The 18,211-nt window shown below is 44.0% G+C and overlaps 1 protein-coding gene across 5 annotated transcripts in view; it reads right to left on the reverse strand.

Annotated features, from left to right (window-relative positions):
• The window catches only part of ERBB4 (erb-b2 receptor tyrosine kinase 4), a 972,415-nt gene that overhangs the window by 126,282 nt on the left and 827,922 nt on the right, over positions 1–18,211 (reverse strand). For all 5 annotated transcript variants that reach the window (XM_073306719.1, XM_073306718.1, XM_073306716.1 and 2 more), the window contains one exon: positions 13,043–13,228. In XM_073306719.1, the coding sequence (XP_073162820.1) occupies positions 13,043–13,228 (186 nt within the window). The remainder of the gene's footprint in view (positions 1–13,042; positions 13,229–18,211) is intronic.

Here is an 18,211-nt window from a genome sequence, read left to right on the forward strand (position 1 = left end):
CTGAGACCTAATTTCCACAAACAAGCTAGACAGAAACAGATGGGAAGAGAGAGAGTGTTGACTAATGACACCTGACTGCCAGATGACCCTGTAGGTATGAGCGCTGTTATGACACCTGAAATGGTGCCAGCAGCCAGTTAGAACAGCCCTGTCCCGCCTCACATTTCATTAAACAGGCTTACCTTGGTCTTCTGTAGTACACAGGGACATGACTGCACACACAATGCAGTGGAGATTATACAGCATCCCCAGAAACTATAATCTTCTAAATGGGCAGCACTTTTATGAACAGTTTACGCAGCAGCTATTTAACTGAGTGTTTGCTGTCAGCATTATATTCAATTGTGCACACTGGGGGATCTGTTCCTTTAAAATGCATTGAGTGCGACGCATCGCATTCTCATGGCAGCTGTACCACTATGTTCTGAGGACCAAAGAGGAATATTAGCATAGGGATAGACTGTGAGGTCTTTACATGGGGCAGAATCATGCCCTTGGATACGGCAGGTGCAGGGGAGTCCAGGTGTGTAAAATGACTTCTATTCCCCTACACCGGTTACCGTTATTACAGGTCACAATAAGGAGGGACAGGGGAGGGGAGAAAGCAGCCTTCACTTGGCCACCCTTGCATGCAGACAGCTTAAAGCTGTCTCCTGTACACTGGCCAGTGCAGCTTACTGCTCTACAGCTTGATCTAAGGAGTTAAGCTCTGTGACTGGGGGCTACGCCAGCCTCACGTCACCTGTGGATTGGGCACAGAAGGGGACATGTAACACACCCTGGCCAGTGGGTTTTATTTGCGCCATAGCTGCTATTCCACCATGCAACAGAACCACCATGGTTCTGCAGAGATTAGATATGTCCACACAGCAAAGAAAAATTCATGGCTGGCCCGGGCTAGGCGATTCAGGCTGGGGGGCTGTTTCATTGCTGTGTTGACTTCTGGGCTTGGGCTAGAGCCCGGGCTCTAGAAACCTGCAGGGAGGGAAGGGTTGGGGTGAGTCGGCTGGCACGGGCCAGTCACGGGTTTTTCTTTGCTGTGTAGACATAACTTTAGAGGCCTTTTGAAACCCCTGTGTCCAGCGGTGAAGATATAAGAAACAGAACAAATTAGCATATTAATATGGATCCAAAATTTATAGTGAAGGACTGATATGGGCATTTATCTATTCAAATTTACAATATCCACTTTGCAAACTTTAGTGTCTTGGCCATTCATTGCAAGTAGGATAAGCTGCATTATGAGTTTATGTCTTTCAACTTTTTATTATACAGGAGAAAAGTCATTTTTAATGTGTAGGGATACAAAAGGCATCCAGCTTTTACTTTTGCATGCCAGCAACTTAGAAATAACTCAGTACATATATTTCTTGAATAACAACAAAAAATGCTTTGGGCTGAGACTTTTTATGCCAAGTCACAGCCCAGAGCAAATATTTATGGCTAAGTTATAAACCCCAAAAATATGGGTTTATAATGGAAATCCTGACAGACCCTAGCAGGTGCTGCTATAACATCTTGAATTTGATTTAGGAGTGGTTTTCAATAATGCTTTTCCAAGCCTGTCTGTTGGGGATTGCTAGGAATATCATAATTTTTTTTTCACAGTCGTTCAGTATATTTGATGACAGTGTTGGTATTTTAGGGTGGAAAAGCCTTTGGGGCCTACTGAGCCAACAGTTTTCAGTCCCCAATGCTAGAGCCCCTATAAAAGTCAGTGCGAAGCTCAGCGTTCATTTAACAAAACAGTAAACTGTCTAGCTCCATGCCATTGCGAAATTAGACTAGAAAACATGAAGAGCTGAAGAGCTGCCACTTTGATTTTTCCTAACGATGGTCGATTATTCATGCAGGGCAGGCTGGCTTTTGGAGCCCATGAAACGATAGCAGAGGTGTACTCGATTTTTTGGAGGTGTAACAAACTAATTCCGAAACTGGGGCTCCTCCTGCCATGACAATGCCCTCCCTGTGGCTGAATTAGCTTCTTTGCTGACACACCCCCATAGCCGTGTGCAATAAAGGGACCTGCCTGTGACCTAGGTTAAATCATTTCTCTTGTCTGTGCCTCTGTTCCCCCCTCACTCTTTGTCTGTCTAGATTGTAAACAGGGTAGGAACTGTCTCTCACTGTGGATTTGCACGGCACCTAGCACAATAGGGTTCTGATCTTGTCTGGAGGCTGCCGGCTGCCCAGTCCCTTGGTTTATTTGGAGAACGGTCTCTTGTGGGGAAAAAAGGCTTAGACGTTGGTAGCTCTTCCCTACCCCTAGCATAAGAAGCTGGGCTCTGCTTCTGCAGCAGGAAAGGCTGGTATTGGGTGGGGGTCCCTCATTCCCATAATTATATGGGCACGGAGGGTTTTTCCACGTTGGGGGGAATTGTGAATTTTGTTCCACACCCACTTTCAATACAAAGGTGCTTTGATTATGTTTGGGGTCTTCCCAAAAAAATCATTTCAGTAGCATCTCCAACCCCGCACACACCCCCAGGCCAATCCCATGTATAGTGATGTAATCACAGTGGAAAGAAGTTTAAAATTCAGAGGGACATATATTTTAGGATAGGGTGGGGGTTGGCTGCAGAACTATTTTCACAGGTTTGCCCTGGATTGACCTGTTTTCTGCTAGTGTTTCTCAAGGGTAAAATTGTCTCTGTATCTGGGTATGTTTGCTACTAAACGAGGTGCCAGGGTGGATGATCCTATCCCTGACTCAGTGGGAATATCCTCTTTCAGCACAGCTCTCCCTGGGCACCAGAAGCAGAACGGCTGCCCCTCTTTTCAGTTTGCTGTCTGTAGATCCCTGCAACCTGCCAGCAGAAGATGAAAGGTGATAATTATGGGTACAGAAAATTGTGACTACATGTGTGAATTCAATGTCATAAAAATATACCTTTCCCACCTATTTTGAATTTGCTGCTCGACACAATTAAGTCATTGTTTCAATATGGCTTTAATTTCATAGTCCTTGGTTTAAACCAGACTCTTCTACATGTTGAACTTCCTAATAGAGCAGCCCCATTAGTAAACTACATTTATGCTAATGTACTTGCTTGGAGTGATAATTATCGCAGCCTTTAGCCCTGCTCCTTACCAGTGTGAGTGTGTCGACTGGGACTGGTATAGCATTACAATTATACAATTAGCCTTGTCATGGCAAGGAGCTTTGGGAATAGAGACATCTTGAAGCTTAAAACGTGGACAGCTGATAGATGACTGTCATTAAACTCATCCTTTGTTCGCTCCGTGATGGAGTAAGTCACTGAGCGTTAGGCTAGGGATCTTAAATGAAGAAGAAAGACCTTGAACCACAGCCACTCTTCTTCACCTCCTTGCAACCTTTCCATTCACCCATTTCCTCCCACTGCACACACATTCTGTCCATCTCTCACCCCTGACTGCTGCAAAATAACAAAAGCTGTCTCCAGCAAGCCATTGCTTATCAATCAAATCCACACAAAGAGAGTCCAACAGCTCCTCTCCAAACAGTGCTGCCAGATGTCCTTAATCTCAGCTCCCTTTTTTTCCCAGCATCCCTCACTTTTCATGTAGTCTGCAGTGGAGACTGAAACTAACACACATGAGAGATGCGAAATTGGTAGTACAATAGGAGCCGCTTCTGGACCAGCTTCTCAGCTGGTGTTAATCAATATAATTCTTCTGAAATCACTAGAGCCCTGCTGACTTACACCAGCAGACGATCCGGATTTGAATCTTAACCCCAGGTGACTAAAATATATTCAGCTAAAAAGTCTGGCATGGAGGGAAGTTACAGTGGCAGAAAGCAGCCGTGAGATCCCATTTGCCAATTGTGGGAGGCCAGTGGGGCCCATGAAGTGAGCAGAGCTAGCTGAGAGAGGGGTGTAGCCAAAGTAGCAGGAAGATACACCGAATACAGACCTCTGCAACCTTTGACTTGAGGGCTCCTATATAGCCCCTCCTGCAAACCAACATCACCCATTGTCTTGGAGAAAAACATGGCTTGTGTGCCTTGGGAGGACTCTTACCTGGAGCACGGAGGTGGATTTGCATCTCCCTTCAACACTTTAGCTTCAGTGAATTTGATCCCAGCAGCTTTTCTTTCCAATTCCATTTTCTAGGACATTTTCAAACATTTTCTCTATATAGCTGGATAACTGAGGTTGTGCAGGCCTCAGGTTGATGTAATTTGAGAAGCTTTTATATTCAAAAGATGTAAAAATAATCCCCCACAGGACTTGATTTTCCTTCCTCGGCATGCCACTATATCAAACTGCCTCTACTTTGGCTTATTATTATTCTAAAGTAACACTTATGGAATGACTGTACTCTGAAATGTGATAAGCAGACTTGGCAGCCTCAGGAGGGACCAGAGATTGAATGGGGGAGGGTGTTGGACTGGGACTCAGGACACCTGGTATTCTAGACTTGGCTAGTCACTTGCCGTGTGATTTAGGGAAGGTCACTTCCCCATTCTGTGCTTTTTTTTCTCCTCCCACCCTTTGTCTGCCTTGTCCATTTAGTTTATAAGCTCTTCAGGGCAGGAACTGTCTCTCGCTGGTTTTGCACAGAGAGGCCCTGGTCTCAGCTAGGCCCTGTTGGCATAATGACAATATAAATACATAGTACTAATGAATGGACCCCTACCTCTTAAGCTGGTCATTTCAGAACAGCGTTGAAGCACTTGGTAGGGCTGCACACATTAGCATTCACTGCCACTTCCTCCCTGTACCTGCTCTGTGAATTAGGACTTCAGTATGCAAGGCTACAGATCCAGTTTTATTCATAAGCACTTATGTGAAACAAGATTTTTAGTGAAAATGAGGTGTTTGTCAGGTTGCAGTGTGCGGAGCAAAGAAAAACAAACCAATGGAATTCAACAGGATGGAAAACAGGTGTTGCATTGCATCAGAATGTGAAGGGAACACTTTGGAAAGTAACATAGCCTACTTACCAGGACAGCCACGTGTCCGTTCTACTGGAACAACTGCGTGGTACGGGACTGCTGCTCAATGAGAGCGAGTGTGACAGAATCAATGGTTACCACATGTTAGCTATCCAAATTTTTTAAAATATTCTCTAAGCATGATAATAGTTGTCAGGGTATGTCACGACTGGCATGTGGGCAATCTGACCTAGTGGTCAGAGAAGGAGTCACATCAGGTCAGAAACCAGGAGGTCAAAGTCTGAGACAGGCCAGAGGGCGAACCAAGAGTCGAGTGTCAGGAGGCAGGCAGGGTCAGGTTACCAGGAAGACAGGCTAGTGGAGAGGGAGCAGGAAGCACAAGGCATACAATCCAGAGCATGGATAACTTTCTGTTCTTGTGCTAGGTTTAAATAGGGGATCAGAACCCCCAGCATTCTGCCAATCAGCTCCCAGGCCTGAGGTCTTCTGTCTGAGTTCAGCTCCTATTCTGACAACAGTTAGCAGATCCCTGAGTGGCAGGTTGGATCCTTTTAGCTCCACAGAGCCCTGTGGACCAGAGTTCAAGATCCACAATCCTTGACAGGCCTCGGTAGGTCAAACAATAAATGTAATTATAATGGACCAGATTTCCCCTCTTACATTCAGCAGCACCTCAAACCACAAGATATCACGTTCACTTCAACAGAACCACTGATGGAGTAAGGTACTAGTCACTTTGAGTAAAAAAAATCAGAATCTGGCCCAAAATAATGATAATTTATTTTATGGCCTTACCTAGTGACTGCAGACCCTGTGTGAGTAAAAGCCTTTAGATCGTGTTTTGCTCTATTTGCATGTGTTAAAAATAAAAAAGGTATGACTTCTACTCAAATCTTAATAGGTTCAGGTAACAGCCAGCAAAGAGCTTCCACCACGTTGTTAGGAAGGCTATTTGGCTCTCTTGGTCAGCTGATAGTCACTGTCCAAGGTTTCAAGTTCTGATGCAACATGGCACCTGTTTTTCATCTTGCTGAATTTTAATAATTTATTTTACATTTTTAGATACAACATGCTGTAACCTTAGGGACTTACAGCCATATTTTAAAGGTATTTTGGTGCCTACACTTCCATGAAATAAATAGGAGCAAAGCACCTGAACACCTTTAAAAATTGTGGCCTCTGTAATTTTACTAAAAAGCTTGTATGAAATGAGCGCTTATAAAAAAGACACTAAGTGCCTAAGAGCCAGATCGCCAATAGTATTTAGGTGCTTAAAGATGCAGATATTTCACCTAGTCGGATTTTCAAAGTCAAGAGTTGAGAGTTAAGAGCCTAGAAACTTTTCAAAATCCCAGTAAGTGACTATATGCATTTTAGGTCCATAAAAACTTTTGAAAAATTGGGCCCTCAGGCCATTTCTGGAATGACCAGTCCTAACATTTCAAGCTCCATGATCATTTACTCCATATTTGGCTTCCCATGCAGGCCAAAAAAGGATTTGAAGAGCAAATAGCCAAAGACTCAAAAACTTTAACAGCAACAAAATGTTTAAGTACATCTGAAGCAGGAAGCCTGCCAAACAATCAGTGGGGCTACTGGATAATTAAGGTGCAAAAGGAACACTCAAGGAAGATAAGGTCACTGCAGAGAATTATTTGCATCGGTCTTCACTGCAGAGGATGTGAGGGAGATTCCCACACCTGAGCCATTTGTTTTAGCTGACAAATCTGAGGAACTGTCCCAGATTGAGGTGTCAACAGAGGAGGTTTTAGAACAAAATCATAAACCAAAGAGTAATAAGTCACCAGGACCATATGGTATTCACCCAAGAGTTCTGAAGGAATTCAAATGTGAAATTGCAGAATTACTAACTGTGGTATGTAACCTATTATCTAAATCAGCTTCTGTACCAGATGACTGGAGGATAGCTAATGTGACACCGATTTTTTAAAAAGGCTCCAGAGGTGACCCTGGCAATTACAGGCCAGTAAACCTAACTTCAGCACTAGGCAAATTGGTTAAAACTATAGAAAAGAACAAAATTATCAGTCACAGATGAACCAGATTTCCTGAGGAAGAGTCAACCTGGCTTTTGTAAATGGAAATCATGCTTCACCAATCTATTAGAATTCTTTGAGGGGTTCAACAAATGTGGACAAGGGTGATCCAGTGGATATAGCGTACTTGGACTTTCAGAAAGCCTTTGACAGGGTTCCTCACCCAAGGCTCTTAAGCAAAGTAACAAATCATGGGATAAGAGGGATCAGTAACTGGTTAAAAACAGAAAACAAAGGGTAGGAATAAATGGTCAGTTTTCAGAATGAAGTGAGGTAAATAGCGGTGTCCCCCAGGGATCTGCACTGGGACCAGACCTATTCAACATATTAATAAATGATCTGGAAACAGGAATAAACAGTGAGGTGGCAAAATTTGCAGATGATACAAAATTACTCAAGGTAGTTAAGTCTAAAGCAGACTGCCAAGAGCTACAAAGGGATCTCACAAAACTGGGTGACTGGGCAACAACATGGCAGATGAAATTCAGTGTTAATAAATGCAAAGTAATGCACACTGGAACATAATCCCAACTCTACATACAAAAATTATGAGGTCTAAATTAATTTTTACCACCCATAGCAGGGGCAAAAGACATATCTGGCTTCAAGACTAAGTTTATGGAGGAGATGGTATGATGGGATAGCCTAATTTTGGCAATTAATTGATCTTTGACAATTAGCGATAAATATGCCCAATGGCCTGTGACGGGATGTTAGATGTGGTGGAATCTGAGTTACGACAGAGAGTTCTTTCCTGGGTGTCTGGCTGGTGAATCTTGCCCACATGCTCAGGGTTTAGCTGATCGCCATATTTGGGGTCGGGAAGGAATTTTCCTCCAGGGCAGATTGGACGAGGCCCTGGGGGGGTTTCGCCCTCCTCTGTAGCATGGGACACAGGTCACTTGATGGAGGATTCTCTGCACCTTGAAGTCTTTAAACCATGATTTGAGGACTTCAATAGTTCAGACATAGGTTTGGGGTTTGTTACAGGAGCGGGTGGGTGAGATTCTGTGGCCTGCATTGTGCAGGAGGTCAGACTAGATGATCATAATGGTCCCTTCTGACCTTAAAGTGTATGTTTCTATGATTCTAAGAAAGAAATATTGGAATTATCATAAGTAGTTCTCTGAAAACCTCTGCTCAATGTACAGTGGAAATCAAAAATGCTAACAGAATCTTAGGAACCATTAGGAAAGGGATAGATAATGAGACAGAAAATATCGTAATGCCATTATATTAATCCATAGTACGCCCACACCTTGAATACTGCATGCAATTCTGGTCACCCATTTCAAATAAGATATTTTAGAATTCTAAACGGTACAGAGAAGGGCAACAAAAATGATTAAGGGTATGGAACAGCTTCCATTTGATGAGAGATTGAAAAGACTGGGATTTTTCAGCTTGGAAAATAGATGACTAAAGAGACACATGATAGAGGTCTATAAAATCATTAACAGTGTGAAGAAAGTGTGTTAGGAAGTGTTATATATTCCTTCACATAACACAAGAACCCAGGGTCACCCAATGAAATTAATAGGCAGCAGGTTTAAAACAAACAAAAGGAAGAATTTCTTCACACAAAGTACACTGAACCTGTGGAACTCATTGCCAGGGGATGTTGTAAAGGCCAAGATTATAACAGGGTTCAAAAAAGAACTAGATAAGTTCATGGAGGATAGGTCCATCAATGGCTATTAGCCAAGATGGTCAGGGTTGCAACCCCATGCTCTGAGTGCCCCTCGCATCTGACTGCCAGAAGCAGGGAGGAGACGACTATGGATGGATCACTTGATGATCACCTGTTCCGTTTGTTACCTCTGAATCACCTGGCATTGGCCACTGTTGGACGACAGGGTACTGGGCTAGATGGACCATTGGTCTTACCCAGCATAGCCATTCTTAGGTTCTCAGAGACTACTACACCAGCCACTCTTGCTCACCTTGAATAGTTCTGAATGTGAGTAATGGCTGCAGACTTATTGCTTTGTTGCACTTCAGTTTCTTCACTAAAGTCAATGACAGCTGAACTCTCAAGCCAATAGAATCTTTAGCAATTAGAACGCTGGGCTAAAAGGCAAAGCTTCAGTTCCTAAGTGAGACACCTGAACACGATTCATCTACTGTGTATCCCACGATGCACTGGAGCTAGTCCGTGTTTCTGTAGACTAGGAGGCTGATATTCCCATAGCTTTGGCTGCCGCCTAATGGCCATATTTTATTTAGAATATGTGCAGTTGCTCTGCTTCTGTCACTTTCATCTTTGGAATAAGAAGTTAAACTGCTGGAAAGAAAGTACCATTAGTCTACAATGATCTAATAATCAAAATAAAGTATACACCATCCATGCAAGCAAAGAAATTCAGCTAAGCTCTCATTCACCTGATTCACCTGGAAGTGGAAAATACTTAATAAGCACCCTATAGTCAACATTCAAAGAAGATCACCAGAGGCATATTGACCTTGGCAACCAGGCCTATTTCCCATCTAGCTTTTGCATCTACTTATAAGAAAATATAGAGAGCTGGAAGTGAGCACCCAGGCAGCATTAATTAACTCTGACGCAACGCCTTCAGTACACAACAGCCTGCATGCCAGACAGAGAAAGACCATGGGAATAGTGCATATTGCAGTCATGGTAATTTGATTTTAAATCATTCCCCAAAACAAACCCACCCCCCAAAATAAAGGCTCTCCCACCTCCTTCATCTCTGTTCTTGCCAGAGAAAACTGTCTTCAAAACCAGACGGGACAAAAAGGGTACATATAGTGAAAGGCAGACCTCAGAAGCTTTCTCAGGCAGCTGAAAACGTATGTAGGACAGGGGTTCTCAAAGTTTGAGAACCATTGATCTAGGAGGTCACTGAACATTCTCTGGATCCTGTTATACCCGAGTGGATTTTTGGTAGCCTTCAGAAAGACACAATAAAGCTTTTCAACATGCCTAAAAAAAGTGAGAGGTTGAGAGAAATTCCCACGCCCAGAAGGAGCCTGCAAACTGAACAGTGAGTTCTCCATGGATAGAGACGCTCAGAAGGTAAAGCATTTCACTCAGCTATGTAGTAGAAATTGTAGTTTGACACAACAACCTGTTTCAGCATTCACTCCATTGGCAACTTGGCCATTTGAAGGCAAACTGAATCTCTCTATTTTCAGAATGCCAGCTGATTCCCATGATCATTAAAGGTGACAGATGAGTGGCACAGCGATACTGCTATTCTCTTGCGATTGGGATCCATCCCGCACATTTATTCCACTTTTTGGACTAAGGGCAGTCCCGCTGCTGTGCTCCAAAAGTTTCTTTTCATCATCATTACGTCCAAAATTTGTCCATACTCTGCCTCTAAATGAAGGACAGCCTTATCATATTGTGTCTAAGGCCAGAAGGGACCATCTACCTATGACCTCCTGCACATCACAAGCCACTAACCTGCATCCAATTAATTACTGTATTTAACCCAATAACCTGGATTAGACTGAACTATTTTGTGCCACAGGCTGAGAAGAGGAAGAACTGAGATGCATCAATGGCAGAGAACTGATCTGGTGAGACACACCCAGATTACGCGAGAGCTGCAAGAAAACGTGTCTTTCCATTGGAATTTCCATTGGGGAGTGCCATGTGATGCAGAGATAATGCCGTGCAACATGAGCATGTGAGAGGGGTCAGAACCATCCCACACACTATTTCTTCTCTGCTGTGATACCTTAATGTTGATTACACACTGAGGGCTTGCTTGTACTTGACCATTGTGCACATGTGCTGATGGTGACCCTTTCCCCCCTGTGAACCTTCTACTCAAAAGCCAGGCTCAATCAGAATCTTCGTGCTCAAGAAACACTAAACGCTAAACACTCTGAGGTTTACCCATCACTGGGTTTTTTGCCACACCAGCATTGTGCAGTAGCACTCAACATTTGTGGAAACCTTCCCAACTAAACGAGCCACCTCATCACTACATACCATAGAAATGCACTGATAAGCTAGCACCAGCAGAATGGAGAACATCCCATGACATAGGTTCGATTCTCCTGCTCTCAGTCCTCTTGCAAACCAATAGTGATCCCCACATGGAAAGCAAGGCAGGCAAAATAAAGGGAGATGCACATTAAGCATCTAAGAGGAGGCAGATCCAATTAAGCTGTGACTACAAAGAACTAAAAGGGCAAATATGTCTAGCAAGCAATATGCAGCTTCAAGAAAAACAGCTGCTCATAACAGTTTCCCTTGTGAGGAACCAAGCAGATGACCCTGATGCTGTAACATGAGGCCGAATTAAAATTAACCATATGCCACTGCGATGTGGAGAAAGATGGATTAATTAAACTTTGCTTCTTCCCCTCATTAATAGGCCACCTTTCGTTCCGGGGAATTTCCCTCCATCTTCTTCATGGTTCATCTGTTAATATTACACATTTGGTCTACCCTTCCTTGGAGTGCTGGAGAGCCTAATAGCTCAGTTTTAAGTCCCTGTAATGCCTCACCTCCTTCTCTCACCACACACACACGCCAAGAAGAGCGTTAGGCTACAGTTTTCAAACGTGCCTGAATCCACACAGAATCCCATAAATAAGGGGCCTCAATTGTGAATGAATTCCTTTCAGAAGTGCTGAGGGTCTGGCAGCACCCTCTGCTCCTTATCACTGCAGTTGTGCTTCAGCTTCTGCATGGAACCAGTCCAACCATCCATAGCTATTACAGAGTAATAGCAAGTGCCATTGTCGGTCTCATTAGGCTAAGCCAATGGGAATTTGGTCTCAGTATACACTGCACAACCAGGTACTAGTGTAGCAGTTGAAAACAAAGACAGGTTATCTTTATGCATATGGTACTAAGTAAGGGGTTTGTAATAAATAATAACCACCATCAATAATCTAGAGAGCGGAGAGCAGATGGAAAAGAGAGAGAGCTGAGGAAGAGGATGACAAGGAAACCTGAAAATGCCAATGAAAAATAATGGAATCTCTAGTCCTGGAAAAATGAGCAATCTCTGAAGAGAGCAAGAGGACTGCCATTGTGTTCTGCCCCTCATGGAGATATAGGCAGGAAGGCAAAGAAGGGCCTGTTTGAACCCTCAGATATCTTTCCCTCCTGGCACACAAATGCAGGGCTGCATCTTGCATTGGACAATTTTATTGGTACTTCACTTTCGTAAGTATAATATTCACTTGTTGAAACAAAAAGCAAACAAACTCCACAACCATATTTTTTGTGATGACTGCCCTCTGGTGTGACACATTGGGGATTGAACGTAAGACTCCCAGCACTAAAGCTGCTACTACTTGAGCTAAGAGCCAGGACTTGTTAGCAGCTGCTATAGCAGATCCTCTGCAGACTGGGCACCGAGGATGCCCTGTCACATGCACTCACATGGGAGTTACTAACATTTTCTGTTCTGTTGTGAAAATGTAACTTTTCAATAATTTTACAAGTATTTGGTGCCTGATTCACAGTCAGTCACACACACACACTGAAGTCCCTTCATAACTCTCTGGTTGACATATGCGCAAGAGAGATACCACCCTGGTAGTGTACAATGGATGCAAATTGTAGTCCCTTAAGACTTCCAAATCTTTTCATTCATTGTGACCGGATATCTAAAAAAGTGGTTCCTAAGCATGCCATTAAATACCAACTTATTTGTTGCAACGAGTTCCTGAACAACACACTCCTGTGTAAGGAGTATATTAAGGCTGGATTTACAGTCTACTGTTAGTACCTCTCAGCTGACACTCTTTGAGCAATCAGGTACACATCTGAACTCTGAAGGCATCATTCTTACTTACTGAAGCAGCAGCAGAAGAGGTTGCCTAATCATTCTGTGCCAAGACTCGGATCTAGGGAAGAGAAGGCCTTTCCTCTTCAAGTCTTCCAAAAGCCCACAGTAAAATACGTTTTGTGTACGGGGCTGAGTCAGATTGTTACCTCACCAGTATATACTGTATTATTGCACGGAGGTAATGAAAAAGATCACCAAACTGCCTTATAAGAAAAGATTTTCCTCTCTTGTTTTCTGCATAGGAATGGGTACCGCTGACTTTCAGAAATGACCGTGCTCATTTGTTTAGTCCTGGAAATATCCAAAAACCTGTCGGACCTTACCTTGGCTATCTGGACACACCAGTTCAGCAGGAGCTGGGAGCCAATGTTATCCTTGTGTTCGTGAACATAGTCCAGCAAGCAGCCGTGGGGCATCAGCTGAGTGACGAGCTGAATGGTGGGGCTCAAGCAGACGCCCAATAATCGCACCAGGTGTGGATGATCCATGCTTGCCATGATAAGTGCTTCCTGTAACAACAAAAACATCCCAAATCCATCATTGCATTCAAAGGTTCCATGCCCTGCAGATTTATGGCTCCTGCACACACTATCAAAAGGGATTTGGTGTCCCCTGAAGTACAATAAAGGTTCACAGTATCTTCCTGTTGTGATGAGATAGCACAAGCTACTCTTCAGCAAGGTCCAAACTGATGTAATTTATGTTACACAAGGCTAAACAATGGGCCTGGTCCTCAGCGGCTATAAAGCAGCATTGCTCCACTGACGGCTGTTTCGGGAAAATCTGCCCTGCCCTCCACCGCCTCTTGCTGTGACAGTCCCCTGAAGAGGGAACAGTGGTGTAGCTGATCATATTCATAGCATGAGATCTATTTCTCCTTAAGAGATGTAGCTACTCATACTTATTTCCTTGAATCTTTCCCAAAATGTGGAGAAGGCCACTTGGCATTAAGCAACCGTTATAGCAATGGTCCCCAAACTTTTGAGGGTCATGCCCTCCTTCCCCCTGTCCACATCGCCCACACTGCCCAGAGCCAGGGTCCAGAGTGGGGCCATGGCTCGGGGCGGGGAGGGGCACAGACAGAGGTAAGGGGGCCAAGGTTGGGGCCATAGCTGGGGGTGTGGCTGGGAACAGAGCCACAGCCAGGGGCTGAGGCTGGGGCTGGGTCCACACTGAGCCACAGTGCGGGACAGCAGCCAGAATCCTGGCTGGGTGCAGAACTATTCCGAGGCTAGGAACAGGATCAGGCACAGGGCCGCAGCCAGGGGTGGGGCCGGAGCAGAGCTGGGAGTGTGGTGGGGCTGGATGGTGCTCTCGCCCCCTGTGAGGGCTGGCCAAGGCCAACTGTGCTCCCTGACCATGCCTCCATACCCTCTTAGGGGGCACAGCCCACAGTTTGGGGACCTCTGCGCTCTACTGTAAGAACCAGACTTTGCAGCTCTTACTCCTAGCGCTACACCAGTCCTGGGGCTCAATCCTACACGATGTTGACCATGCCGGCCCAGACCCAGCAAAGTACTAAAAGCACACATTGAAAGCTAAGCCTCTGATGAAGGGCCTTGTAGGATGATGGCCAGACTGCTCAGCACACAGCAGGATCCAGCCTATAATGTAGCAAACTGATACTAATGGGAATTTTCCCTAATTCAAAGTTCATTTTTTATTTCATGCCTTGGGCTGGGACAGAGAAGATCTGGTACAGGATTTTCAAATGTGCCTAAGTGAATTAGGCTCATAAATCTCATCAAAGGCCAGTGGGACTTGTGCTCCTAATGCACTTAGACTCTTGAAAATCTGACTCCTGAGTTCAATTCCTAGCTCTTCCACATCCTTCCTATGTGACCATGGGGCAATTGCTTAATTTCTCCGGGCCTCAGATCCCCAGCCATAAAACGGGGATAATAACCCTTCCTTTCTCCCACCCTTTGTCTTCTCTAGACCAGGAAACTCTTTGGGACAGGACCTGTCTCTTGCTACCTGTTTGCACAGTACAACGGGGCCCCCAGTTTCAACTGAGGTCTTTAAACACTACTGTAATATTGCTGCTAGTAAGGGATGCAAGACTTGGTTCTATACACTCAGCCCTTACTCTGGAATCTCCCAGTGACTGCAAGCCCTGCAGGATCAGACACCAAAGTAGCCTACAGTCTGCAGCTATAATTCAACTACAAATCTTCACTTACAACAAAGCTGCCACAGCCAAGTGGCATCCGATGAAGTGAGCTGTAGCCCACGAAAGCTTATGCTCAAGTAAATTTGTTAGTCTCTAAGGTGCCACAAGTACCCCTGTTCCTTTCACGCCAAGCAGGCAGCTTTCAGAAGAGACAAGGGGCAAAGCCTCTCTGGATTTACTGAGCTCTGCCCTTCAGTGGCAATCGTTTCACTGAGGCAAAGGAACACTGAAAAGTGACATGGAAATGGAGTTTTATGAAGCTCTTTTGGTTTTCTCCCCAAAAAAACCTGTTCAATGTATAACTGACAACTTAAAGAATAATGGCAAAAATAATAGTGCACAAAGAGAGGATGACAAAACCTTCGTAGCAGAAGAACACAACAATAAAGAAAAGTCTCATAAAAGTTTTTTTCCCCCATATTAAAAAAAAGTCCTAGCAAGGAGGTTGGGTTTGTATTAAAGAAAATTGTTCCTCACAGTACAAAGAGTATTTGAAACCAAATTGTGGAGTATTTGCATAATAGTTCTCTTTTTTTGAAAAAGAAAAGATGAACAAGACACTAATTGTAGGTTTTATTTTTTTCCCATAAAGAAGACAGCAGATGGCCTCAGATTTTTCCCCTTTTTCTTTTGAAATGAATGTGAAGCAAAACCAAAAAATCCCCCAACACCAAACTATTCAGCGGAGCGTTTTGGAGGAGGGGTGTGAGGGAGATCCTAATGCAACAAATGAGATGGGGGGAGTTTGGCTTAAGCAATTTGCTCCATGTTAAAATTAATACAGAGCTCTGTTTCCCGACTCTATATGGGGTCCCCTCAATGCAATTTTAGCCTCTCTTCTGCTGTCACTAGAAAATGTCACTGAAGGCCGCCAGACTAAATACATGTTGACAGGTGCATTATCCATTTTCGAGAAACAAAATTACTTTGCCTTTCTTTTTCTTTATTACCCCATATATTTTCTCCTGGACTTGCACCAGGGGGAAATCTCCCCCGCACACGTCCCTGGCTTTGGGTAATGTAACAGGTGTTTCTCTAGCACCTTTGAAGTGGGAGCATTTTTCTTTATATTGAGAACAGGTTAGAACATAGCCATTTTTTTTTCTTTTTTGGCCCACCGTGGACTAGGAGGGCATGGACAAAAAAGCTTTGAAGCATCTCTCCTATTAGTCTCTAGCCACATATCATTTGTAACTCTATTTGAGTCTGAATGGAAGACGTTTCTGTACAATAAGAAAAGTAAGCACTGCCACTTGTCACATCCTCGTATTATAAGGAAGTTCATGTTTCCTCACGAGTTTTGGACAGAGGTCCTGGAAAAAAAGTGGTATTTTTATAAACTCTTAAGGACTGCTCTGTGTTAGATTAAGGCTTGTAATGTAGCAGAGAGCAGCAACACCTTCACTACAGCTCTAGACCATTCATCTGCAAGGAATATTAATTTTGCATGAATCCTGACTTCGCACAAATTTCTTCATTGGTAAAATTAGTGCTATTTGTATTACATTAGCATCTATAGGACCCAGCTGAGATCAGGACCCCAGTGTGTTAGGCACACATAGACTCCAACTGGAATAGTTTATAATTTAAATAGACAAGACAGACAAACAACAACAAGAAGGAGGTATTACGATTTTCAAAAGCACCTTATTGACTAAGGAGCCTGAGTCCCATTTTCAAAAGCAATTTGGACACTTCAGGGCTATAGTAATATTTGGACTCACATATTTATCCTGCCTGTAATGTCAGCTGTAAAAAGTGAGTGAAATTGTCACAATAACCTGTTAAAGAAAATTGTTTAAGACAAGATGTCAGGAGACAGAAAGACTGAATTATTTTAAACAGAAAGGGTTTTACTGATACTGCTTAAGTACTGTGTGAGGATTATGCTTGGTAAACAAGAGGAGTATAGGACCAGAAGTCAAGGAAACAAAACTGGTGTGTTGGGAATTAGGCCGCATGGTGGGTAAAATAATGAGAGGGCGGGCTATTCTGCCCATCACTCCCTTTTAGGGTTCTTAACAGGAAAAGACTTTGGGGAAAATTAGCTGAAAAAGGAACTGTCTGCCAACAACTGCTGCAGCAAATTTTATCATCATGGCTGCTACCCTCATAGAATCATAGAATATCAGGGTTGGAAGTGACCGCAGGAGGTCCTCTCGTCCAACTCCCTGCTCAAAGCAGGACCAACCCCAACACCCTCAACATCTCCTGGGAGCCTGGACCTTCTATGCAGTAATCCTGAGGGATGTCTTCACTAAATTGGGCCAGACAGCTGAAACCACTACCTCCACTGGTGCGGACTAAATTCTTGAACACCACTTTGGCTCCCCCCACCCCCACCCCTCACCCCTCAGTGTCCTTTTCCTTCCTCACCTTAAATATTTTCTTTCCTCTCTCTCTCTCCTTTTGCCTTCTGTTTAATAAGAGTCTGGCTCAGCTGGCCAAGACTGCGTATGTTGTTACACTGATGTCAACCGATTACCAGAGAGGCAACTAAGAGCAATGCCCTAAACAACCTAATGCTGGCACAAGGTTGCCAGTTCTCGGAGTGGCTGGTAAGACCATGTGCTCTTTCCAGCAAAGGGAAAGGGAATACGATGGTAAAATGAGAGGATTATTTCATACTTGTAGTGTTGTAGCTGTGTTGGTCCAGGATATTAGAGATAAAACGTGGGTGAGGTAATATCTTTCATTGGACCAACTTCTGTTGGTGAGAAAGACAAGACTTCGAGCTACACAGAGTTAGACCTGAAGAAGAGCTCTGGGTAGCTCAAAAGTTTGTCTCTTTCACCAACAGAAGCTGGTCCAATAAAAGATCTTACCTTACCTACCTTGTCTCTTTATTTCAGGGATTCTCCACCTTTTTCTTTCTGAGGCCCCTGACAACATGCTATATAAACTCTATAGCCCACCAGTGCCACAACAGCTGTTTTTCTCCATATAAAAGCCAGGGCTGGCATTAAGGGGTAGGAAGCAGGGAAATTGCCCGGGGCCCCATGCCACCTCCGGCACTGTGAAGCAAAGTTGCTCAGGGTTTGGCTTCAGCCCTGGGTATTGGGGCTTGGGGCCCCGAGCTGCGGTCCTGTGCGGCTGGGCTTCAGCTTTCTGACCTGGGCCCTAGCGGGTCTAACACCAGCTATGCTTGGTGGACCCCCCTGAAATCTGCTCACGGGCCACCAGGGGGCTCTGGACCCCTGGTTGAGAACCACTGCTTTATTTAGTATTTTACATTTCAAATGCTTTAACTATTTTTTCCTTCTTTGTTGTATCTTTAATACAGAGTTTAAAGGATTTTTAATTGTGTGATTGCCATGAC

The sequence above is a fragment of the Lepidochelys kempii genome, chromosome 11 (genome assembly GCF_965140265.1).
Source record: "Lepidochelys kempii isolate rLepKem1 chromosome 11, rLepKem1.hap2, whole genome shotgun sequence".
In the NCBI taxonomy this organism is placed as follows: domain Eukaryota; kingdom Metazoa; phylum Chordata; order Testudines; family Cheloniidae; genus Lepidochelys; species Lepidochelys kempii.